General features: G+C 47.0%; 1 protein-coding gene across 2 annotated transcripts in view; it reads right to left on the bottom strand.

Moving 5' to 3' along the window:
• Vit (vitrin) overlaps positions 1–25,670 on the bottom strand; it is a 113,703-nt gene that overhangs the window by 29,762 nt on the left and 58,271 nt on the right. For both annotated transcript variants that reach the window (XM_041631168.1, XM_041631169.1), the window contains exons 5-7: positions 23,459–23,592; positions 18,314–18,391; positions 10,937–11,122 (exon numbers count right to left, since the gene is read on the bottom strand). In XM_041631168.1, the coding sequence (XP_041487102.1) occupies positions 10,937–11,122; positions 18,314–18,391; positions 23,459–23,592 (398 nt within the window). The remainder of the gene's footprint in view (positions 1–10,936; positions 11,123–18,313; positions 18,392–23,458; positions 23,593–25,670) is intronic.

The following is a 25,670-nucleotide window of genomic DNA, read 5'->3' as shown; positions in this document are numbered from 1 at the left end:
GGTTGTTGCCATCACCAAGACCTTCAAAACTATCCTTAAGTATTGTTACTCTACCCTTATCACTCCAGTGCCACCTGCTGGTGAAAATCAGCACCGCACTATTTTCCTTTCTGAAAAGATACTGGTCGCTTCTCTGGTTTTCCCCCAAAATTCTTACAATGCTATTTTATTTTAAGTATTTAAAACTTCCCTCAGCATGAGGGCTAGAATGATGAACACATTATGGCTTTTGTGACCCCAGGTTCTTAATTTTGTCCCTAAAGCCTGTCCATCAATGCCACTCTTGTCTCGCTTGGGACAAATCTGAACAAAATTCTCATTTATTTAATAGCCAGGGCCTGAAAAATATTTGGACAGCTGAGACTTGGTGTGCTTTGGACTTGGCGGTAGTGAGAAGCAAATGTTTCAAAGGACATTTGTGTTCAGGTGTCAGAAAGGGACAGGATGGCCCAGGAAGAAAGAAGTCAGAAGACCATCCATCAGAGGCTGCCAAGAAGAGACAGGGCATGCCTCACTCACCGTCTCCACAGTTCACCTGCAGCCTTCTCCTGTGACGTCATGAGGAATTATCCTGGCCTGACTCCCACAGGGAAAGTCAGAGGAGTCTCTCTGAATAGTGGAAGGCTCTCAATAACGCACACAGTCCCTCTGAAGAGTGGAAGGCTCTCCACAAAATGGGGAATTATTCTGATGACAGTATTTGTTTGGCCATCCCACAAAGTTAGATCTAAGGGAAGTATTCTCTTCTGAGTGAATTCCAGTAGGAAGAACACCCAGGAACCACCTATGTTTACCCAGAGCTCACTCAATGGCAGTCGGAACCACTTTGAAAGTAGTAATTAACATTAAACCGAATTAGGTACACCTCTGACCCCATTTTGCACATGAGAAAACTGGAACACACACACACACACACACACACACACACACACTGCCTTGGTTGAACTTTGAGCCCAGGTCAGTAGGCTCCTGAAACTGAGTTTTAATCTTTCTTTATATATCCATCCATCCATTCATCCATTCATCCATCCAAACATCCACCATCCATCCATCCAAACATCCACACATCAGTCCATCCATCCATCCATCCATCCATCCATACATACATCCAAACATCCAAACATCCACACATCTGATTGCACCACAGAAAAGCTTGGCCTGGCACTGTAACTCCTGATGTGGTTAAGTCATCAAAAAGACCAGGGATAATGATCCTGCTTCTCCGACTCAATGTGGTACTGAGGCAGCTTTCAGAGCCTGCCGTTCCCCTGAACATCTGGAAGTCACTAGCGTAGGACCTGAGAGGGAGCTGCAACTTACAGCCATTGGACCTATAAAGCTTTATGGGCCCGAAGCCCAGGTGGCCTGACAGTCCCCAAAGTTCCTCCCTGGTGAGTCCCTGGTGTGGTCCGAAGAGGAAGTAGAAGTTTGGCTGTGAGCAGGCTCCCAGAGCTGGGCGATGCTAGTGGCTTCCTGTCCCCTTTCCTGGTTGTGTGTCCCTAGGGCAAGAGGGCGGCACACTTTCCTCAGGCTTTCTCTTGCTGTCCCCACACAGGAAGAGAACAGAGGCCAGCAGCTGTGCCCAAGGCCTTGGCACGCCAGCACCCTGCTGCAAAGTCACTTTTAGAAACCACTGGGGACATTTGCTAGCCCTGGGCATGAGTTCATGCCAACAAGGCATCAATGGCCCCAGGTTTACAAACGGGATGCCCTCCAATACACACTGTGAGTTATTTATTTGGGACCTGGAAACCTTTTTTTTTTTTTTTTTCTTTCATGGAAACACTAATTCTGTGCTTAGGTTTCCAGGCTGGAGAAGCTTATTTGACTCAAACAGAGCCCAGGAGGCCACACTTGATATTCTTACCTGGGTACACATACTGAAGTATGCATAGTCAGGACTCAGGTGACCTGCTTATTCTAGAAGCAACAGAACAGAAGATGTGAGGAACTTGAGAGTTACAGGCTCAGTAGGACAGGAGTCAACTGTGAGGCAGAGCTTGCCCGGTTGGGCCCAGCACTATTTTCAAATGAGCAGTAATTCTCAGACACAAGCACTGTGTTTTGTTCCGGGTGCAATGTTCTACCATGCACTGTCAAGTGACAGAAGGACCCACTGCAGGAATGGGAGAAATTAATCCCCGAAACAACGAGACGTTAGGTTGAGGTTTGCAGACTTGAAAGTGTCTCTCGAGTTGACGCTCAGCTTTCCTCTGGTTACTGAGGACCTCAGAAAGCTTTTGTTTGGGTAGAGAATCATTTGGGAGGGCCTTCAACCAGATGCATTTCATGCAACTTGTTGTAACTCCAGGATCTAACAGTTTTAGGGCTGAGAAACTGGGCAGCGTGCCTGAGAAGTGGGAGCCCACTGGAAGTGAGAGCGGGTGGAGGCATACCAACCCCAGGTGTACTCACCTGCCTTTATTCGATGTGCCCCCAGCCACCACCCCCCTCACTCCCAGCAGGATCTTTTCTGAGATTTCCTGGCTAGCCATTTCTGTGAGTCTTTCCCAGGCAAGGACATGCTGAGAGTTCTTTCAGGGGAGGGGCAGTTTGAGTGACTCGGGCCAGTTGTGGGAATGATAGCTTTCCAGCTTCCTTTCTGTTGCTATGCTACAATACTCTGACCAAAAGCAACTCTTGGGAGGAAAGAATTCGCTTATCTTACACTTTCTAGCTATAGACTGTCGTCAAGGGAAGTCAGGGTAGGAACTCAAGTGGGAACTTGAAGTCAGAAACCTTGGAAGAACGGTGCTTGCTGGCTTGCTTCTAGCTTCCTTCCGCTTAGCTAGCTGTCTTATAGCCCAGGACTACAAGACAGTGCTTCCCCTGGTATTCAGGGACCTCCTACATCAATTAAAAATCAAGACACCCTCCTACAAACAAGCTCACAGGTAATCTGCTCCCGGCACTCCTTCAGCTGAGATGCTCAGGTGAGTCCAGGATGGGTTAAAGCTAAGGAGGGTAATGGGTGAGAGGAAAAGAGCTGCAGAAATGGACGGAACGTGGGCTTAAAAGGAGGCTAAAGGTGTGAAAGAGACGGGAGAGGAAGTAGAAAGCCATGGAACAAAAGAACTGGAAGATGGTTTGGTTAGAAGAAAGAAACGAGACCAAATGCAGTTTAGTAGGACAGAACCCCAGATCAACCCAAAGGTGGTCAGACAGTAAAAAGGAGACAGGAGCCATTGACTGGGAACATGGCCTTGTTTCCAGCCACCCCCAGGGCACGGCTGATTCTCGGTATTTACACTTTATCCCAGAGGCCATTCTGAGGAGATTACTTAGTGCGGACTCTCTGGAGGGGACATAAGATAGTATATAAGTCCTTGGGTCTCCAACTTGATAAAAGCCCCCTTTTTGTCTTGTTGAGAGTAGACTAAACAAAGATAGTTCTTGAAGGTCGAAATGTCTTGGCATGCCAAACTCTGCTGACCCGGCATTGAGCTGGAGAAAGCAAGGGTGACCATGGAAATGCATTTCTAGGGTCATAACTAGAAGCAGCAAGCGGCTTGCCTAGGCTGACCCCTGCTCCTGTAGGCTTCTAGGCATCTTTGGGGACTGCTGGGCATTCTACAGGCTCAGCAGATGTACAAGCGACCAGCAACTACTTTCTTCTTTTATTTTGTCGCCTGCTGAGAATGGCCCTGGTTCAGACAGTTTCTGCAGTCTGGGTGTGGGGCCCACAGATGTGAGCTTGTCCCACCTAGGGAAAAGGGCAGAGTTTTTTTTGTTTTTTTTTGTTTTTTTTGATTTTTCGAGACAGGGTTTCTCCATAGTTTTTGGTTCCTGTCCTGGAACTAGCTCTTGTAGACCAGGCTGGCCTCAAACTCACAGAGATCCACCTGCCTCTGCCTCCGAGTGCTGGGATTAAAGGTGTGTGTCACCACCGCCCGGCAAGGGCAGAGTTTTGAACCTGTTTTTGCTCTTTCAAAGTTGTTGACAATAGGTGTGGCCACAGACAAGCAAGCCTGACCTAGGGTCTGGTTAATTAGTATTTGGTGTGTAGAGGTGGATTCGCTCCACCTTGCTGTTCCTGTTCCTTCAAAGGAGATTGCCAGGGTTCCAGGGAGTAGCTGCCTGCAGGATACTGGGTCTATTCCTTATATCTTGTGAATGAAGTCTGTTGCCTCCCCACTCCCCTTTCGCAGTGAAGTGTTTAAGTGTGTGGAGAATTCACGGTGGTTCACTATTCACTGAATTTCCCTCCCAATGCTGTCCTGTGTTTCTGCCTTTTATTTCTCTCACATCTCTGTTACTTTTGCTCAATAATTCTAATCCTCACGCTCCTTCCCTGGAACATGCAAATTTCATTGAGGCTGAGCCCCAGCATCTGTGCTTGGCTCCACCATGAGGGGTGGGGACTGCAGAGGAGGCAGAAATCTGGGTCACGGGAACAAGAGGAGAGAATGCCCCATGGCTTGGTCAGTTCTGGCTCTGAAGCCAAGACTACATGGGCAAAGGAGTCATTGTGCAGTTCATCCTGATGGGGGTGGGAGGGATGGGGACTAGATCTTTCTCTCTAGTCAGGTATCAAACAAAACAGAAGCTGTGGGGCTGACAAAGCGGCTTAATGGTCAGGAGCGCCCATCGTTCTTGACGAAGAACGGGGTGGAGGGATTCAATTCGGCTTCTGTGGCAGCACCAAGTCATCGAAGTCAGCGAAGAGACAGGAGCCCGGCTGGATGTCGCAATTCAGAAGCGCATTCCTGGGAGAGAATGCATTTCTCTCCCCGCAAGCACAACAGATGTCTCCAAGCAAGAGGCGCTCTGCCCTTTCTCGGGAGATGATAAAGATTTCCCTTGATCTTTGGAATGAGTTTCCCTAAGCAGGAACTTCAGAGAGTATCTGTTTTCAGGCTTCTGAGAGCCTCGCTACTGAATCCTTAGGAATCACTATCTAAACCTGTACGAAATCACCTCTGGGAAAGGAAGACAGGGCAAAGGCCTGGGTTACTTGCCATCTTCCTTACTTCCTGTACAGGTTTCCTCACAGGTTTGGACCTGAGGGCCGGGCATTTTGTTGGCCCAACTGGTTTAAGGCTCTACTTGCTCCAAATCCTAACGGGGAGGACTTGGGTAGTTAGTACCACGCGGAGTAGCAATGAAGACGACGCTGAAGCTCTCTCCCCTGGACGGGAGCCAGGACTGTGTCGGCTGCTCGTGTAGGCGGTGGGGGACCACAGGCCTGAAATCGCAGCTGGACTGGTCAGAGCATGAACGGGAACCTGGCTGTTCTCAGTCTTTCCGTGAGTCAACCTAGCAAGCCCCGACCAAGGTCAGAACCCAGGCCAGGCCCCAGTGCTGTCTGAATCTGCCCTGGAGGAGGCATTGGAATGCAAAATAAATAAATAAACAAATAGATAGGTAGATAGGCAAATAAATAAATGAATAAATAAACAAATAAAGTAGACTGAATTTAGAATGGTGGCTGGGCATTCCAAACACTAAACACCCTTGCATTTTATGACTGGCAAAATAAATCTATTGTTTGTAAGGGCCTGGTTCTCAAACATAATTCGTCTCAACTGTGCCACTTGTGGGGTGGTTAAAGAAGTCCTTCAACCGAAATGTCACATAGCGTTTAGCAATTTGCCTAAGCTGCGCAAACATGAAGTCGGTACAAACAGCATTGGCTTTCAGTCGTTTTTAGAAGCATCCAGTGGGTTAGCCTCTATGACTCCGGGAGAGTCACGTGGAGCTCAGCGTTCATCGCTTCCTGGGCAGTTTCTCTGAAGGAAGGCTTTCTGGTGAGAGGGGAGATGGAGGAGTTTGCAAAGAGAAACACAGAGCCCCCTTGGGGAGGAAGTTAGCTGAGGGAAAGACCCACGTTTCGTAGGAGGTAATAAGAAGATTCTAGTTTCCTTTAGGTCTAGCCACGGTGGATTTTTTTTTTCTCCTTTTGCTTTAGTTTTATGTCAAGGCGGTTTTTCATCCGCACGACCCCTTAAAGAGACACAGGCACTCAGTAAAGAAGTCTTCTCTATAGACTGTGTGTGACAAGGAGCCGGGATGCACTGTTTATCCAGCAGTGGCTGCTCTCTGGATTTGGTCTGTAGAAACACATCCCTCGTTCCGCACACACGTTCTCAAGGACAGCACACAAGCGCAGCCGCAGGCCGGGAGCCCCTGTTACCGCGCACCTCCTTGACTGGGCAATCTTCCACAGACCAGTCTTTCCACGCCAGCCAGTGCCCACGCATATTGGCTTTTCAGTTACTTACTTTTATTAATTTCTATTCATTATGACATTTTCTATATACACAGCATTATATTATGCTCCTATTTATTTCCATCCTTCCCATTGTCTTTCCCTAGGCCTCCTTCCCCTATTGGAGGTGCCTTTCCTGTGTTGGACCCCCAAATAATCCTCCCCATTTTCAGATCACACATATTCCACCACCCTCGTACCCTCTTTCTTCTGTTCTCCCCCACTTTGTTCTTTTAGACCCCTTCTCTCTTAGTCCCTGTTCTACTTGTCCCCCTCTTTCTCTCTCTCTCTCTCTCCACCCACCCACCCACATACACACACCCCTACCCCCACATACACCCCCCCCAATCTATATTTCACATGTGAGAGAAAACACGGGATGTTTGTCTTTTGCACTCGGCCTTAGCTTAAAGTAATGATCTCTACTTCCCTCCATTTTTTTTTTTTTTTGAAAACGCCATAGCTGCATTTTTCTTTACGGCCGAATAGCAAGCATTCCATTGTGTGTGTGTGTGCAGTGCATTTGAGCTTCTGTATGGCGACTTTACCGCACTCCTAATGGCGGGTAAGTAAATCTTCACTTCCCATCACGTGAACACGTCCACGACCTTTGTTCCCACGCTTGGATAACACTTTCCTTACAACTCTTTCTTGGTGAGTTCTGTCATTTATTTCTCCACAGACTTGTCCAAACTGTGTATTTCAGTTTGCAGTAGGAATTGTGTGTGTTTGTTGGTTTTGGTTTTGGTTTTTCAAGACTGAGTTTCTCTGCGTAGCCCTGCCTGTCCTGGAACTCACTCTGTGTCAAAGGGAGTGTGCTGGTAGAGACCAGTCACCTCTTGCCCCAGTTCCTACCTCTCCTCCCAGTCCCTGCCCAGGACTGGAGGGCAAATAAATGGCCCTGCCATTTTTTGTGTCTTGTCACTAGGCGGCGCCCTTCTACCCCTCCGGTCTATCTGTACTGTGCATACATTTAACGCTACACCAGCTGTGGTCACTAAAATGCTTCTCAATGTGAACCCTAAAATGCTTCTCAATGTGAACCTGACTGGGAAGACAACACTGCAAGCTGCCACTCTGCCTGCTAAAATGGAGAGAGCCCAGCTGAGCCAACTGGGCCTGTGGCTTGCCTAGCTTTGCAGAACTCTCGTATAAGAATAGCTATGGATCTGGTTTTCTGGGTGGCTTTCTTTGGTGCTGGGTGCGCCTCTCCTATGAAGACCGCCTTATACCAGTCCCGTGAGAGAAATCCCTGTGCCCCTGGGTCTTGGCTCATTACTCCTAACCCTGGCTTGGTCTTTCCTGATGTCTTGTCTAGTATATTCATGGGTCAGTGAATGGGCCATGAAGTGTGTCCGGCACCTGCTTCCTGGGAGTCCTCCCACGCCTAAGCTTGCTTTCATGCGCTGAGAGCGCTCTTGTCTCTTCTGCATCTAGATATATACATAATTTGTTGTTAGCCTTCCTCTAAGGCAGTGGTTCTCAACCTGTGGGTGGCAATGCCCTTGGGGTGGCATATCAGATGCTTGCAATATGATTCCTAACAGTAGCAAAATTGCAGTTATGATGTGGCAATGAAATAATTTTATGATTGTGGGTCGCCCCAACATGAGGAACTCTGTTTAAGGGTTGAGAACCACTTAGAGTCTAAGGGGTTGTGTCCTGCCTGAGAGGATGCCTTAGTCTTTAGTGTAGGACAAAGATGACTACTGCCCGGCCTCAAACACAGTCAGTCCCTATTCCGGCTTCACGTATGCCAGGTGTCCTGTGCGGAAGGGATTGGCTGTGGATCTTAGTGCATTGGGGTGGGATGATCACTGTTGTATTCTAGAATGTTGTCCGATGACACATAGTAGACACTCAACCAATATTTCTTAAATGAATTAGGCTTTGCTTGAATGCCCAGGCACACCCACTTCTCTCAGCTCTCCGTTTAAGTCACACATATACAATAACAAGTGATCTGTCTGTCAACGCTGTGAGCCGGGTTTTCTTGTCGTTGGCAGAGTATTTCAGCCTGTTTGAACTTAAAAGTAGTTATTTGTTTACTAAAGGTGATTTCATGTAGTTGGGTTAAAATATCATAGCACATATGCACAGCTAAGCTTCAAGAAAGGCACCCGTGATGTTGGGAATGGAGCCTGGGGGCCTCACTGACTTCTACCGCTAGCCTACTTTATTATATAGTCTTATATTAAGTATATTTTAGAAAAGGACACAAAGCAGTCTAAACTACTATTAATGGTTACGCTCACAGGCCATCTTCCTGGAGGTACTACCGAGCAATAGCAAGGGCGTGGGCTTCAATCCCTTGATGTTACAAGCATATGTATCACTTACGAAGTTCACATGAGAACTATGGACTCAAATTACAAAGTCACAATCTCACACTGATGTAAATTTTTTAAAGAGGGTCATTCATAAAAGTAGAAAGATGTTTATCTAGGACAGTGGTTCTCAAGCTTCCTGATGATGCAGCCCTTTAATACAGTTCCTCATGGTATGGTGACCCTCAATCGTAACATTTTTGTTGCTACTTCATAGCTGTAGTTTTGCTACTGTTACAAACAGTAATGCAAACGTCTGTGTTTTCCGATGGTCTTAGGTAACTCATGTGAAAGGGTCATTTGGCTCCCAAAGGGGTCGCAACCCATAGGTGGAGAATTGCTGATCTAGGACCAAAGGGGTAGTGACTCAGGTTCAGGCTCACAGGAATGGAGTTTCTTTGGGAGCGATGAAGATGTTCTAAAATGTGATTGTCGTGATGGCCATATAACTATGGATATACTAAGACCCCCTGAATAAGAACTTTAGACAGGTGGATTGTATGGGATGTGAAGGGTGTCTCAATACAGCTGTTATTTTAGGACAAAGGCATTTGGACATCCAAATCTGCTTTTTTTATGCATGCAGAACGGCTTTGGCTGGGCCATGCAGTGGTTAAGAACTCCTCCTCCTCTCCCTACCTGGGCTCCCGTCTTAGCATCTATGGCGCCTGCTGCACAGAGGCTTCTCTCTCCCCAAGGATGCACCCAGCAGTGTGTGAGCTGTGTGGACGCGGGTGCTGTGTGAGTAAGAAACGGGACTAGTGATGGGCTGGGAGGCTGCTGTCCAAAGCCCCTGTCCCAAAGCCAGGAATAGCAAAGCTTTGCCAGGTTGGGAGTCACTACTTCAGGTTTTTTGAGGAGTTTTCAGCCAATTTGGCATCAAGATTCCCAAGCTGCCCGGAGAAGCCAAGTAAACAAGGCACAAGTCACTGTTTTCTGTTACATAAGAACGGGAGCCCTCTGGGAGAGACGGCAGCTGATTCAGACACTAGAGTGTATTTGAAAGAATGAAGAGCTTGGAATGTCATAAAGAAAAAGCGCTGGTTCCGGGGACTCCTATGAACCCTGGTCACCCAGCACCACAGGCTGCTTCTCTCTTGTCACTGCCAGACATCATTAATTGTGTTACTATTAATGAAATTAAACAAGAATAAGATTGGGTGGGGAGCGTGTCTGACTTATTTCCAAACTTTCAAAATTATTTTTTTTTATGATTCTCTGATCTGGGACTCTTAGGTCACAACTTCCCCCATGAGGCACCTATAAAATGGAACATTTACAGTGGGGTCAGTGCCAAGAATATGATAAAGCATGTGATGTGCTTGGCCCAGGGAGTGCATGGGTGCTGTGCTGACTGAGAGTTGCCTTTAGTCACTGACGATGTTAGGGAAGCCCAGAATCCTCCGATCTTGCCACTTCACAGCTCAGATTTTTACCTTTATGTTTGCTGATGGCAGCAATTCCAGGTATTGGTGTTTGGATTCCTGCTCTGCTTGCTCACTCGTGTGACCTAGGACTTGTTCCCGCTCCCCTTATTCCTTAGTTTATTCACCGCAACAATGGAGTCGCTCAAGTTAAAAGTCATATAGACCTGCCCCCTCAGAGCTGCTATGATCTAGTAAGCTAATCCAAGTCAGTTGATTAGAAAAGGGCCCAGTGCCTTGAAGTGTACATTCTCCTGCAGGAAATAAGAGGATGGGGTGACAGGTGGCTGGGGAGGGTCCTGCCGCATGGCTATAATGACTGACAACTGGGGGAGAGGCTGAAAACAAGGCCTGGGAATTTCCTCCAAGCAGGAAAATGTGTCACCAGACAGGAACTATTCAGATAAACCTTCCAAGATAATAGCGATTCTGTTGCACAATTTCCCATCGCCCCCACTCCTGCTTTGTTGGGAAACTATTTGATCCGACACAGGTGCTCTTTATCTCAGGGTGCTGAAGATGGAAGCCCGGTAGAAACTCGAGATTGAACTATGTGACAAGTAGCGCATCAGCTATCTGGCTTCCTAGAGGGATTCTTTGGTTTTACCCCTAATATCTAAAGACTTCTGGGGTGTGGGCCATTTATTATTTACGGAAACCAACAGAATCCAACAACGCGGTAATGTTCAGCATTAAACCTCCTGTCTTTTTCAGCTGTGCTTTTGGGGGAGCCGTGATCTTGTAAAAATAATGCTTCGCATACTGTTCTGTCTTTGTGGGTATGGCAACAGTAGTTGTGTTTTGAGCCTGAAAGACACAGCCTGCCTCCCACGCCTGTGATGGTCTCACGGGCTCCCTAATTCCTAGCTGAAAAGGCGAGGGCTGGCCACTGTACACCAGGCTCCAACCAAGTTGCTCCACTCGGGATACGCTACCCACCTTTGTAGCACACAACAATCCATGACCCACCTACTCACCCATGTCCTGGCTCCTGCGGCCCATGGATTGGGGTCTGGGGCTGCTGGTTGCAGAAGCTGTGAACGGCTTTGATGTGACTCTGTAGACGGCCTCAGCTACCGAGATGGCTAGAGTCTGGGTCAGGGTGACAGGTTGTGTGGTTGTCCCTGTAACAGACGGGTTCTCATCGGCTTTTGTGGCCTCACCTGTAAGAAAACAGAATTGCATTGGTGCCTACAATATAGGCTGTAGGATTTAGGACCAGAAGTCAAATAAATGTTTACTGAACACCACTGGCTTTTAGACCTGTACTAGTTATAGTGGAAGGTGGGATCTAGAGCACTTTCAGAGCAATAAGCCCACAAGCAACCAAAGATTAAACAGCACACTTGAGTGACACTTCAAAACCATAGCGACAGAGGAAAGGCAGAACAAGATTAGTTGCTAAGTTACTTTGCCAGGCACCCTAAGGAGAGGTTTGTCTTGGTTCTTTCTTCTTCCTAACCTCCATTTCTCTTTCTCCCTTCTTCCCTTTCTATGGCTTTGCCTTCGACATTGCAATTGGCCTATGGATGCATGGTACTTCCAGGGCCTCCACTATGGCTCACTCTTAGGGAACGCATTTCCGTTTAAGGTGGTTCACAACCAGTCAGCTGACTCCACTTGGCCCCAGACATCTTACCAATAACTGGGATAATGGAGCTAAGTAAATAGCAGGGGTCATGTGAAGATTTTGGTTGTTTCACATGTTTTTATTCTTTGACAATTTATTATGTGTATATACTGACTTTGGGGCAATTGCACTTCCCGTTACCGTCTCCCATCACCCCAAACCCCTTTCTTCCCAACAAGGTCCCTCCAACTTGATGTTCTGAATTTGTTTCACTGAGTTTAATTTGGGTTGCACTCATGAGTAGGAGTCGAGGATATTCCTTTAAGATTTTATTTTTATTCTTAGTCATGTATTTATGTGTGTGTCTGTGTGGGCTTATGCATTTGAGTGTGGTGTCAGTGAAGCTCACCAGAGAGTCAGATCCCTTTGAGCTGGAGTTACAGGTAGTAATGAGTTGCCCTACATGGGTGCTGGGAATTGAACCCCAGTCCTCTGCAAAAGCACAAGTGCTTTTAACCACTGAACCATCATCTCTCAAGCCCTAGTGGGAAGTCATTTCCAGGAGCATGGAGAGCTGATACAAGGTTCCAATTGCTTCTTGCAAAGAAAGTCTAAGTTTGTTAAAGCTCCAATTGCTCAGAATATCAATGAAAGTTTAGGGAAAGGAGGCTACTCCACACAAGTTGGGGACTATCTTGGAAACCTTGGGCCAGGACTGTAGAGAGGCCTAAGAGCCCCCCCCCCCCCCCCCCCCCGCCCAGCCCCTTTACCGGCACCTCAGCTCTAGGTCTATTGCCTTTGGCTACTGGGCACCCTTTGGAGTATTAATTCTCTAACTACGAATCTTGTGATCTGGTGTTGCCATCATACATTACTGTAAACTTAGTGTCTTAAAGCAACAGAGATTCCTCTGCTTATGGTTCTAGAGGCCAGGATTCCAAACCAAGGACTCTCGAGTCAGATTTAAGGGGTCAGCAGCACCGAGCCTCCTCAAGGAAGCCCGAGGGTTGAATGTGTTTCTCGCATCAGTAAAGTTCATCTGGATTGGTCTGTGGCTGTCTCCAAAGTTAGCATCCTTGTTTGGTTTCTCTGCCCTGTCTTCATATAACCTCCTTTCCTCAGGGTGTGACGTAATTTTCCTCGGCTTTTTTTTTTTTGTGCAGATGTACGTGGTTGTATTTCAGGCCCACACAGATAATCCATGATAATTATCCAGTGTCAAGACCCTTAACCATACTGACAAAAAGTGCTTCTCTCCCTATAAGGGCGCACTTGGCTTACAGTGATTGGGATATTTAGTATCTTTTTGAGGGGAGCTTTTCAGCCCACCATAGAACCCTGGCTCTAGTATTCACCGTGATTAGGGTTGATGCATTTAGGCACCAGGAAAAGCAGGCCAAGGGGGTAACATCTGAGGTTAAAAGATGCCTCTTCCTCTTCCCAGCTTGCTCTTTGATATGGTAGAGCACTGTGCATGTACGGGCTCCTAGGAGAACAGTATTAGAGCTACAGGCCCTGCAGACCAACATTTGGTAGGTGTTCAGACACACTGCCCAACACTGGCACCTGTTCCCTTACACATCCTGACACTGTCACCTTCCGGGGTGAATCACACCATTAATTTGGGAGGGTGAACCAGACAAAAACCAAATCCAGCCCCGGGGTTTGATCCAGCCATCCCATCTGCTCTTGTGGGCGGGTGGCAGATTTCTCATTTTCATTAACCCTGTTGCTTGCCAACAGTTAGCCATCTTTAAATCGGTCAGAAGACCAGGCCAGACAATCGTTAAAGAGGCATGGATGCCTTCCGGGTTTCAGCCGGCATCTGCACCCTCCGGGGGCCAAGCCAAACCTGCCCGATGTATGACATTTTCTTTACTTTAAAGGACAGCCATTCACGGTAAGTCCTAGAGGAGTGTTTCATTTCTCCAGAGGGATCCTCTGCCTCATGCTGTTGCTTTGGCGCCTCTTGAGGGAGGTGTGGGCCCAGCATGGCTTTGCTTCATCTGTGGGGGGCATCGAGTAGAACTGCTTCTGATTTCAATGAACAGGATCAGGATCCAACGAGTCATGTCGAAAGACATATCTACATAATCAGGCAGCACACACATTTTTACTCCCAAATAAATTAATTCAGCCATAATGCAGCAAATAAAGCTTTGGCTAGAACATCTTCCCATCACAGGCTTATTATAGTTTGAAAATCACAATTATCCCTTCCAGTTGGCCAGATCCTAGGCTCCCGATTACCCCAGCTATCTCTGTGAATATTCCTTTTCAAGAGAGCAAGAGATTAAACAACATGAGCGCAGTCAGTGGGTTGATTGACAGGACCCAGGTGCTTTCAAACACTTGATCAATTTACCCAAGAGTAAAAAAAAAAAAAAAAAAAACAAAAACTCGTCCTATGTGGGCCGCGTTTTCTTGTTCCCTGTTGCAGCTTAGAACCATCTTTACCATGGAGGAAGAGGATGTCACTCTTCCGGCCCTAACTTCTCCCAGGTCCTTAATGAATATTACACTCTGGGTTCATTTTGAACAACTGGACACAACACCCAAGCCAGTTTCAGTGACAGTGTTGTCAGACGGATGGAAGTGTAGTCTCCTTCCAAAGGGTCTCACAGACATGCCTCAAACTCTCTTAGGTATGGCCACCTTCTCCACAGCTGCAGACAGAGCCTTAGAGCCCCCTGCACCTGGCAGGTCAATGGAGTTGAGCAGAGGGAGGGTTACAAATGCCACCACAGGGAGGGAGGGTTACAGATGCCACCACCGGGAACTGTTCCCCGAGAGGCTGATTCACTGGATCTCAGATGGGCCATGGAGCTTTGCTCTAAGAACTGCAGCTCGGGCCAGATTGGGCTCCTAGCCCCACTGTGGCCAGCTTTGCTTCTGAAGCTATCCGAACCTGTCCTTTATGTGTGGGGCCTGTCATGCCTACTTGGCAGGGTGCCTGTCATAATTTGGGTGAAGTGTATAAGTCACCCATACAGAGCTTGGCACATGTAGGATCCAATAAATGGTAGGAGCTGACATTTCATACTACCTTATGCTTCCCCTCTGCAGGGGACAGCAGTGCGCCTTGGGGGCCATGATGGGGACAGAAGCCAAGATGCCTACAGGTCTGAGTGCTGGGGGAAGATTTGGTTTTCTCACCACTAACTCATTCTGAACTTCGGGGATGCACACCAGGGCAGGAGATCTCAGACCCACTGGTCAACCACTAGCTGTTGGTGCCTTGGAGGATTTTTTTTAATAAGCATTCCCAGTGAAGAGGAGAGTTCCAGTTTACAGGCACGTGTGGAGGCAGAGGCAAGGTTAGAACTCAAGCGTGGTTGAACCTAAACTCACGCTCTTTTGTCCACTAACAGGGAATGAAGTAGAAGACTGGCCTTGGTCACCAAAGCTTACTGTCAGTAGTGACAACAGGTGACAACAGGGTGGATACAGGCGTGAGGTCAGGGGATGCCTGAGAGGTGATGTCATAAAGCGTAGGTCCTCCTTCCAAGGCAGGGCTTAGTCACAGCCAAGGGGAGGCGGGAGAGTGGTGTCCTGTCCCTCTTTCTCGGTGACAGATTTCCTTAGCCTTCTTCCGCCAGGACACCAAGAATGTGCCCCCCCCCCAGTTTTTTAGATGTGTTTCTACAAATCAACACTTACGTGTTTTGATTTAGCCCAGAGCAAGTGGAGGTGGCGGGCTGCCCACTTTAGGGTGGCTTAACTGCCTGGGAGAGGCAGCCTTTGCATTGCCAGGGAATATCTGTCCCCAGTGGGAGCCCTGCAAGGCAAATCAGATACCTTCCCGGATGCTAGTGGGACAACTGCCACTGAAGATGGTGGCTATGCTTTGGGGGGGGGGGTCATCCTAGCCCGCTTTACCTATTAACTCATTCTTTTAAGAGCCTAGTACGCATTTTATGCAGCGTGCGGAGACCTGAGTCATAGTTAAACCTGCATCTACCTCTTTTCTGCTTTGTCCAGTTTCTGAAGGAATTTGGTCACTTAGGAAGAGTAGCAATGAGGCCGCTCTTTCGTGATTATCACTGCGATTATTTTTTAATTAGTAAGAACTCACTCCATGCAGGCATGTCCTTTCAAAGAGACAGAGCAAGACCCCAAGCATCCCTTTGATACTGGCACATTCGTCATTGACCCAGGAGGCACTCAGTGGTGAGTGAGGGCACGGGTGAAAGAAGAAGAAATGCAACTCTTTGAGATGCTGTGAAGCGTGGACAATCTGGAAATGAGCGGCAGATAATAACACCTGCTGATACGCCCCAGAAGCTTGAGGTGGTGTGCTAATGGGCACAAGTGTCATCCGCGATGGTTGTGCTTTAAGGGTGGGACTCCTGGGTACTCTACAGATTTATATAGAAGTAGGAGGGGATGTCCCATGGCCCACTTGCACTACTTCAAACCACCATGAAGGCATAAAGGCAAGTGGGTGGTGGGTGGGGACAGTTCAGTGTGGTTGTCTCTGGTGTAGCTAAGGGGAGCTTTGGACAGACCTCTTCCTGGGGCTTTGAGTTCTAATGGATTCCTAAACCCCAAGGCAGTGTCTCTTACCTGACCCTTCTTCCTGCTCTCTGCCCACAACTGTTTCCTGCTTTAGGATGATGCAATCTGTCAGCCACTAAGGAACCAGTTACTATCACAGCCTTGGGGAAATTGCTAAACCCTTCTTTGGTCAGCTTTATCTGAAGCAGGGGAAAATAGGGGTACTCTCTGCCTCAGGCTGTTGTAACCCAGGGCTCTGGCTCAGAGAGAGGACTTGGCTGTTAGCTGTGATCACCAGATGGCTGTGCGGGGACCCTTCCCGTTTTTCAGGTTATGACTGAGGGTTGAAGCCAGAAGGACCTGAATACTTCTTTCTATAACAAAATATTCGTCCCTGAGCTTCTCACACCTGTGACCATTCTAGGTTAATCTGCGTGGCCACTAGACCCAAGTCTCCCTGAGCAGTGAGGGAGGGCAAGGACCAACAAAAGGGAGGGACCAGAAGCCATGCTGTGCACTGTGCAAGGGGTCTTCAGGTGAGAGTCCATTCCTTCCTTCCTTCCTGCTGTCTTTCCAAGCCTATAGAAGCTGCCAGCAGATGCAGCTTGTCCATGTCCTGCCAGTCTTTCTGAGGCAGAGTCTTCACTCGCACACCCTGGACCCCCTGGAGAGTTTTGCAGAGACACTAGGGGAGTATTCTGGGAGGCTAGAAGCACACAGAGTATAAGGAGAGAGGGTCTTGGTACTTGTACTGCACAGTCCGGGCATTATTTGGCACTGGCAACTCTCTCTACCCTTGAGATCTCTAAGGTTATCGGTGCCATTAGCACATCCCTGGCCAAAGGCCCTCAACAGCTCCAGACCAAATGAGAAAGGAAAGAGGAAGATGACCTCACTTCAGAGCAACTCAGGCCCCAGGGCAATCTATAGAGAGGCCCAGAGTTCTGAGCACAGGGGCTGCTGGTTCCTGGGATGGTATGTTAGGAATGGAGGAAAAGAGGAGGGACGGGACAAGAGCAGACTAGATAAAACAGAACCCAGTTATGCACACGTCACCTCTTTGGAAATCACCAGACTGCAGAGGCTGCAGACCCAGATGAAACGAAAACTATTAGGAGGCTCCCGGTGCTCTCCTTCCCTTGTCCCCGCCAGAGGAAGAGAGGACACATCTCAGATCCAGCCCTTGAGGTATCACCCCACTGTGGTGAACAGGGATGGCTGTGTTCTTGCAACTCAAATGCGTCTTGATTGCTTCAGTGATTAAAAGATCACAGAAAGTATAGGAGAGGTGGATGAAAGGCAGGCCACTCCCAATGTGTCTGCGAAGGCTCCTCAGACCAGGAGTCTGTACCCATGGAGAAGATCTAGCACAGTGATTGAGGGAGAAGTGTTTGGAGCCAGGCTGTCTGAGAGTTTGACTCCCAACTTTGCTAATTTCTCGCTGTTGGTCAATGAAAATCTACCAGCTTTTCCGAGCTGGTGTTTTCTGCAAACTGCATTAAGAGCTAAGAACAGGGCATATTGGTAGCAACGCGGGCTGACTAAAAACTACCAGGGAAAGGTCTTGTCACAGTGCCTTGCGCACAGCAAATATTCAAGAAATGCTAGCTCTTAAAATTCCAGAGCCATGTCCTCCCTCCATCCACCAGTAGAATGAGCCAGATCCATCCACCCGCCTTCTTTCTGGAATGCCAGATCCTGTGAGAAAGCCCCTGCCTAAGTGAGAAGTCCAAGTGCCTCCCACGCCAGCACCACAGAGGGCACAGGTCTGATTTAGTGCAGAGATCGGGGAAAGGGATTCCTTAGTTTCTGCCATTCCTGGCTCAGGAGAGCCCGGCAGAAGTGCCCTATGTCCTAATTCAGAGCCAAAGCTTGTTTGCTTGCTGCTAGTGAGTGGGTTCCATCATTCTCGCTCCTTCCCTTTGCTTTATAGCCGAGCAGAGGCAGCCTCTTCCCTTTTAGTTGCCAGGAAACATTTCTCTAGGCATAAGGTCATATCATCATCTAAAGTAACAGTAATGACATCCAGGACGGTCATTCTGAATGAAAGTGACACAGACAAAGAGACATGCTCCAGTCGTGAAAATAATAAAAACCCCTCACTCCCAAACCACAGCTCTCTGGTCCCGTTGGTTTTGGTGCCAGGTTCCTGGCATTGGTGAAAGCATCTCCAGGGTCAGCGGGGCTTGACCGGGTAAGATGGTAATTCCCACGCCATCTCCTAAAGCACACCATGGCACGTTCATGCACTCACCCAGCGTGGATGAAACAACACGTGACCACTTGCCTGCTTTGCCAGCTGGCGTTTTGGATGACGAGTATGTAAGAGTTGACGGGTAGGTTACACCCTTTTGGGGTTTACCCTCTGCAAAAGAAAAGAAAGAGAAATTTATTTCCGGGGCTGATTTCTACATCTTTCCGTGCCGATAAATGGATTATATCTTTCCAATTTGTCTCTCTTGAGCTCAGCAGCATCTGTCGCCCTTGCACCGAGTTGTTGATTCCAAAAGGAAAGTCAAGTGGCATTTTGTTTTCCCACGGAGTGTTTGTTTTATTCATAACAGAATGGAAGTCATAAAATCTCCATGACTCAGAGCTGCTTAACATTAGCAATTTCTTATTTTGCTCCTGAAGATGTGACATGTCAGCTAACACGTTTTCATGCAACCATTGGTGGCCACTTGGGGAGAGATGTCAGGTACAGGGCAGGGAGAAAGAGAAGTCGTGTCTGACAAGGACACAGTAGAAGCAGGAAAGGGAAGACACCGGGCCGTCAGAGCTGGACCAGCAATGATCTGGTAGAGAAGTAAGCCGTCATCAAACCTGGGATGACTGAAATGGGCCCCGAAGCCTATCTCCTGTGGAGCCATCTCATTTCCAAGAGATGCCGGACAGTGGGCTCTGTTCTACAATTAAATGGAAAGTTCCAACGGAATTCAGACAGTCTCCCCCCTGACCCCTTACAAGTTCATTTGTCTCCACATAGCTGTTAAGGTCCCAGGCCATAAGCAGTGTGTCATGTAGTTATGACATGAGGAAATACCTTTGAAGATTTATTTTACTTGTGTGTGCGTGTGTGTGTGTGTGTGTGTGTGTGTGTGTGTGTATGTGTGTGTGCATGCACATGTGCGTGTGCATGCTGAGGTCTGTAAAAGCTTTTCGATCTCCTGTAGCCACCATAGGCATTTATGAGGCCTTCTGCGTAGGTGTGGGGAACCAAATGCCAGTTCTTTGCAAGAGCGTTAAGGGCTCTTAACCACTGATTCGTTTCTCTAGCCCCGTGCAGGAATATCTTAATGTTTAGGGCCTTGCTACCTATCATTGTCTTCAGTGGGGGTGGGGTGGCAACTTTCTATCATATTTATATGAAAGCATTAATCTCTCAATGGTAAGGGGCGGTGTCACTATGGGGATTGGAGTGAAGTAGGTCAGAACACGGCCTGGGAATGAGCCAAGCATCCTATTGACCCAGGAACTGTGAGGTCTCAGAAAGTGCCTGAGCCTAAGAAAAACTGGCTTTCTATTTATATTTTACTTTTTCATATCATTTTTATTTTTATGGTCCTGGGGATCAAACCCTGGGCCCTTCGTATGCTTAGGTAAGTGTTCTACCACTGAACCATACCCCAGCCCTTATGTTTACTTTTAATTAGCTGCTGTAATCTTCAAGACTCTATTTTTTTCATTGAGAAAATATAAATAATGACACAACCTCTAAAAAGTTACAGGGATGCACTGAAAAATGAAATTCAAAAGTGTTTGGAGCTGCATATGCCCACAAAGATGCAAAACTTTATTCAGACATTACCTGTCCGTTCCACTCAAAGGCAAACAATCTGGCTTACAGGTGCCTCTTACTTCATCGTGTTAAAACCACCCGGGAGCAGAAGGGGTCATTTCCAAGCCCTCAGCCATGTCCCGGCCTGCTCTGAGCAGACCCTGGTTGAGGCAGCTTCAGACCTCCTGCTGGCCTCCTGGCTATGGGCCACAATGAGTTCCCACATAGAGAGGCCTAGGTAGAAAGAGGCCTCTACCCTTTAACTCTTCTTCTCATGACTAAAACTGGGTCGTTCTTAGTGTTTCTGTTCAGAAGGCAAGAGAGCATGGGCTCAGTTGTCTGAAATGTGGATCAAAGTACCCACCGAGGGCAGTTGTTAGGGGGCCTACGCTGGCCTCGCACAAGCTGGCACCGTCCAGGGATTATGAGGACCCGAACCACACACCCTATCTCTCCCCGACAGCTCCCAGGTCCCCAAGGCAGATTAATTAAAGAAGCACAATGACCTATAAAAATAAAAAATAAAAACCCATCCGAGCCTTCTGAAGAGGCTCTGCCATGACCGGCCGTGAACTCGCGATCCACAGGGTGTCCTTAGCAACAGCGTGACAAGACAGTGACCTCCCTAACGTGTCTTTTGAAGAGGTCCCCTAGTCACTGTGTAAGCACACACACTTATTACCTTTGGCCACAGTCATTTTCTGTTAAATGTCACAAGGTAGAATGAGGGAGATGGAAGATGAGATTTATTGGGAATAAACTTGTTAAACTGATTTTATTGCGAAAACAAAAAGGCAACAACAACCACCACAAACATCTGTAACACTCCATGCTTCTCCTTTCTAGGAATGTCCTGGATGGCAGGCTGAGTTGTTAGCCTGAATTCTCTCGCTTAGGCGGGACCTGCTTGGTGCTTTCCTATGTGGAGGTTACAGTTCTCTCTTCTCAACTAGACACTGTCGTTTGGTCTCTGCCCTGAGTTCTTAGTTATAACTTACTCTGTGGCTGACGGCCTTCCATGATTTGATTAAGAAACCAGGGTCATCTGTATAACTTAACAGGCTGCGGAAACAGGGGTTGCCCCTTTGGGGGAGAATCCCAAAAGGATCTGTTTTTTCTTTTGTCACAATTCTGATGGAGGAAATAAGGGCTGGGACCCAGGATGCCTGATGGGGATCAGAAAACCACCTTGTCTGGAAGAGCCATGGTATAATGAGACATTTCTCTTTCCATGGGGAATTTTTCCTTAGGATAAACCCATCACATCCAATCTTGCTGGAGGCCAGGCAGCTTTGAGTAAGAATCTAGGTTTAAATCCTATGGAACTTCCTTAGAGAAAACAAGGAGGCCGGGTCTTGTGCAAGGAGAGGGTAAGGTGAGCATAGGATGTTATCCTCTGCTCCAAATCAGATGTGACAGGGCACCAGAACGAGCAGCTTTTACTGGCCAATCTCAGGGGATGTGAGACACAACAATACAGTGAAGGTTTGTTGGGTGTGGTGGATAATAACATATTATATTTAAAAGAGAAAGAGTAAGTCCCTTGTCTACAGTAAACACAGCCGTGCAGGGGGCTTAAGGGGAACACTACTGTGGAAGGAATGACCCAACTAGGAAACATTGTAATTCTGCAGCTACAGTCTGCTCTGTTTGCATAGCATCTGAATTTGTGATTCAACTCATCTGCAATTAAAATACTTGGAAACAGTTTGCAGCTGTGCTGAGCTGCAGGTGGTTGTTTTTGCGTCATCCTTTCCTAAACAATAGAGTGGACTAGCTACATACACAGCAACCACATTGTTAGGTACGGAAGGAATCCGGAGCCGGCACAGCGACGGGAGAGAGGGCCATAGGTTGTGCGCAGACCTTTGTACAGAGGGCGCTTGAGCAGCTTGCAGGTTTTGGTACCCCGAGGGGATACTGGAGAACCACTGACTAATGTCTTAATTATGAAGCCAGGATGGGCAAGGAGTGTAAAAACTGCTGAGTAAACATTACTGGGGAATGAGTTCCTGAAGCTCTTGAAGTATCACCCTGCTTGCTAACTAATTACACACATCATGGCCCTGGGGAAGTAAGTATATTATACTAGGCAAGCCATCAGATTTGGTATCAGTAACAATGAAAGAAACTGTCAGTATAACTCTTTGATATGGCCATTGTACTGTGACACCATGAAGTTTTGATGATATAACCTATCCTTTTCAAAATATTTGCGGGGCTGGCATGATGGCTCAGTGATTAAGAGAATTTGCTCCTCTTGCAGAGCATCTGGGTCCAGTTCTTAGTACCCACATGATGGCTCCGAACTATCTGTAATTCCATTTCCAGAGGTCCTGATCTTCTCTTCTGGCCTCTGTGGGCAGCAGGCACACACATGGTGCACATATATACATGCAGGCAAAACACTCATGTACATAAAACATAAATATACCATGAGAAATGTCTTTTGAAATAGAATCCAAACACACACACACACACACAAAACCAAACCAAAGCAAAGACAAAAAAGCAGCTGGCCCCATTTTGGGTCCATCCTGTAGGACATACTTTTAGACAACTGGTCTAGACTTCATAGATGTCTTTATTATTCATGATGACAAGATGTGACATGGGTGGGGGAATTAAAAGAGACCGAAGAGATTTGACACCTAAATGCTAGGTCTAATCTTTGATCATGTTACAGATCACAAAAAGGGAATAAATTATTCTGAGGATGATTTTGAGCACATGAATGAGAACTCTTTACCAGACAGTGGTGCCTCAATGTTCGCTTGCAGATGTGGTACCGCGATAGTTGCTCAGAAAGCGTTTGCACTGCTAGAGACTCGTACACAGAGCCATACTTACAGATAAAATATCAAGGACACTCACAACACTTTCCACAAAAGTTATCTTTAAATGGTAGCTATGCAAGTAGGCAAAACAAAATGTTAACAACTAAGGAATCTGGGTGAAAGAAAGATGGGCAGTAATTGCGTTCCCTTTCAGTTTTCAGTTAGTTTGCTTTCAAAATAAAAGCCTGGCTCGAAGGAATAACAAAGACAGGAGAAGCCCGTCATAACAGCTTGGAGGGAGCTGGTTGCCTTTCTACTGTGAAACTACACTCCAGGAGTTTTGCGAGGGAGAGAGAGAGTCAGAATTTATTATCTGTAATTTAGATTTAGAATGACTTCCATGACGCTAGAAAGTTTAGCTGAATGGTGAAGCAATGAATTGAACAAAAATTCAAAATAATCTAAAATAAAATTGTGACTCTCTCTTTCTCTCCCATGCTGCCACCTCTCCATCTCCCAGAGAGGTTATGGAAGAATGTTTTAGATATGGGGCTCATTTGGCCCACCTGAAGGACTAGTTTTTTTTCTTTAAATAACCCAACTTAATAAATGTGATTCACTTTATGTGAAGAGGGATTGGATTTGCAGACAGCTATGATGCAGCTAAGAGGAGCAACTGCTGCATTATTTCCAGGTTTGACTTTGCAGTGATTTATCATGTAAGATTGATTTCATAATTCTTGATTTTAGAATGAATGTTTCCTATATTTCTGAGATGAGGTGGGCGATAAGCAAAAACAAAAAGCAGCTGAAAGCCTGCATTTCATCCTGGAGCCACCTCAGATGCCTGTATCCTGTCTTCAGCGTGGGACCATACCTAAGATGATGAAGGATTCTCTCCATCTGGGCAGCGATAAAGACTTAATGCCGTGAGCATAGCTTCCTCTGTACCCGGACTGACCAGCAACTTTCCGAACGAGTATTTTGCCTCCTGAGTTATCCAGCACACCACTATGAAAAGAAAAAAAAAATCTTACACAGAAGAAGGTACAGAAATACTGCCTGTTAACAGCACAGTAGCCAGTCTCTGTCTTTGCCCCCACGCACGAAAGGTTAAGGGAAAGTTTGCTTTAGCTTGCAGCCCAATCCCCAAGATGGTGTTTCCACGCATGGCCTGGGCCCCTGGTCTCCAGGTCAAATGCCCTCACCCTCTTGGCTCTTATGACGCAATTCTCTTGTCCCCTAGCTTTCCCAATCTTGCTCTTTGGTTGTGTATTTGCAGTCTTGTCTTCTTAAATTTTTCTTTTAACTAATTAATTACTTTATTTATTTATTTATTTTTTTTAGACAGGGGTTTGCTAGGTAAATCTGGCTTACTGTGCAGACCAGGTTAACCTCAAACTCTGAAATTTGCCTGCTTCTGCCTCCTGAGTGCTGAGATTAAAGGTCTGTGCTTATACACTTAGCCCTTCCCCTGCCCTGCTCCCTAGTTTTTAATCCTATGGAGCTTCCTTACAGAGACTCTCTGTTTGTGGAAAACAAAGCTAACAGCATCTCAAATTCCCTTAAGAATTCAGCCTCCCAGTGGGTGGTGGTGATACCTCTTTCTGAAGAGTTTTCTATTCTCTCAGACTTTTGTCCAAGGAACCCACTCCCTCCTTCCTTCTCTTCCTCTCTCTCTCCCTCCCTCCTTCCTTTCTCTGCTTCTTTGGAGACAAGGTTTCCCTATGTGTCCCAGGCTAGCCTCAAAGTTCACTGTGTAGACCAAGCTGGCCTTAAAGTCCCAACCTTCTTGTCTCACCGCACTCCCTCCCCCACCAACCCATGCCTGGCTTTCTAGTGACTTTCTTTCTTTTTTTTTTTTTAATTTATTTATTTATTAAAGATTTCTGTCTCTTTCCCGCCACCGCCTCCCATTTCCCTCCCCCTCCCCCAATCAAGTTCCCCTCCTTCGTCAGCCCAAAGAGCAATCAGGGTTCCCTGCCCTGTGGGAAGTCCAAGGAACCCCCACCTCCATCCAGGTCTCGTAGGTGAGCATCCAAACTGCCTAGGCTCCCACAAAGCCAGTACGTGCAGTAGGATCAAAAACCCATTGCCATTGTTCTTGAGTTCTCAGTAGTCCTCATTGTCCGCTATGTTCAGCGAGTCCGGTTTTATCCCAGGCTTTTTCAGACCCAGGCCAGCTGGCCTTGGTGAGTTCCCGATAGAACATCCCCATTGTCTCAGTGTGTGGGTGCACCCATCGTGGTCCTGAGTTCCTTGCTTGTGCTCTCTCTCCTTCTGCTCCTGATTTGGACCTTGAGATTTCTGTCCGGTGCTACAATGTGGGTCTCTGTCTCTGTCACCTTTCATTGCCTGATGAAGGTTAATATTCAGGAGGATGCCTATATGTTTTTCTTATTAGCTTCTCTAGGATCACTATATATGCTCTACTATGTTCATAGCAGCATTGTTTGTAAAGGCCAGAACCTGGAAACAACCTAGATGCCCTTCAATGGAAGAATGGATGAAGAAAGTATGGAATATATACATATTAGAGTACACTCAGCAGTAAAAAACAAGGACTTCTTGAATTTTGCATGCAAATGGATGGAAATAGAAAACACTATCCTGAGTGAGGTAAGCCAGACCCAAAAAGAGGAACATGGGATGTACTCACTCATATTTGGTTTCTAGTGATTTTCTGTATTCTTATTGACTCTGTATTTGCAGGTCTCACTTTGTTGCTCAGGTTGGCTTTGGGCTCCTGAACTCAAGTAATTCACCTGCCACAGACCCCCGAGGACCTGGGACTTTGACAGGTGCTACCACATCAAGCTTCCCCCTTGTTCTTTGAAGTAAGACTTTGTGCCGGACCATTTCTCATTTGACTTTGACATATCCCAGAATGAGTTCAGTCACTTGAAGGAGCAGGATAAAATTATTAATGGTACGTGGTTCTTTGAGGGAAAAGGGGAGGAAGAAGGAGAAAGAGGGAAGGGAGGAGGTAGAAGAAGAGGGAAAAAACGAGGATAAAGAAGGAAAGTAACGGATCTCCCAAGGCTGATAATTGTTCCTTGATTTGTAGGATTTTTACCAGGTTTTATGCC

The sequence above is a fragment of the Microtus oregoni genome, unplaced genomic scaffold (genome assembly GCF_018167655.1).
Source record: "Microtus oregoni isolate MIOR12 unplaced genomic scaffold, Mior012 000036F_ref0000092, whole genome shotgun sequence".
Taxonomy (NCBI): Eukaryota; Metazoa; Chordata; class Mammalia; order Rodentia; family Cricetidae; genus Microtus; species Microtus oregoni.
Note: the sequence above shows the minus strand (reverse complement) of the source record. Positions and strands in the feature narration are given on the sequence as shown.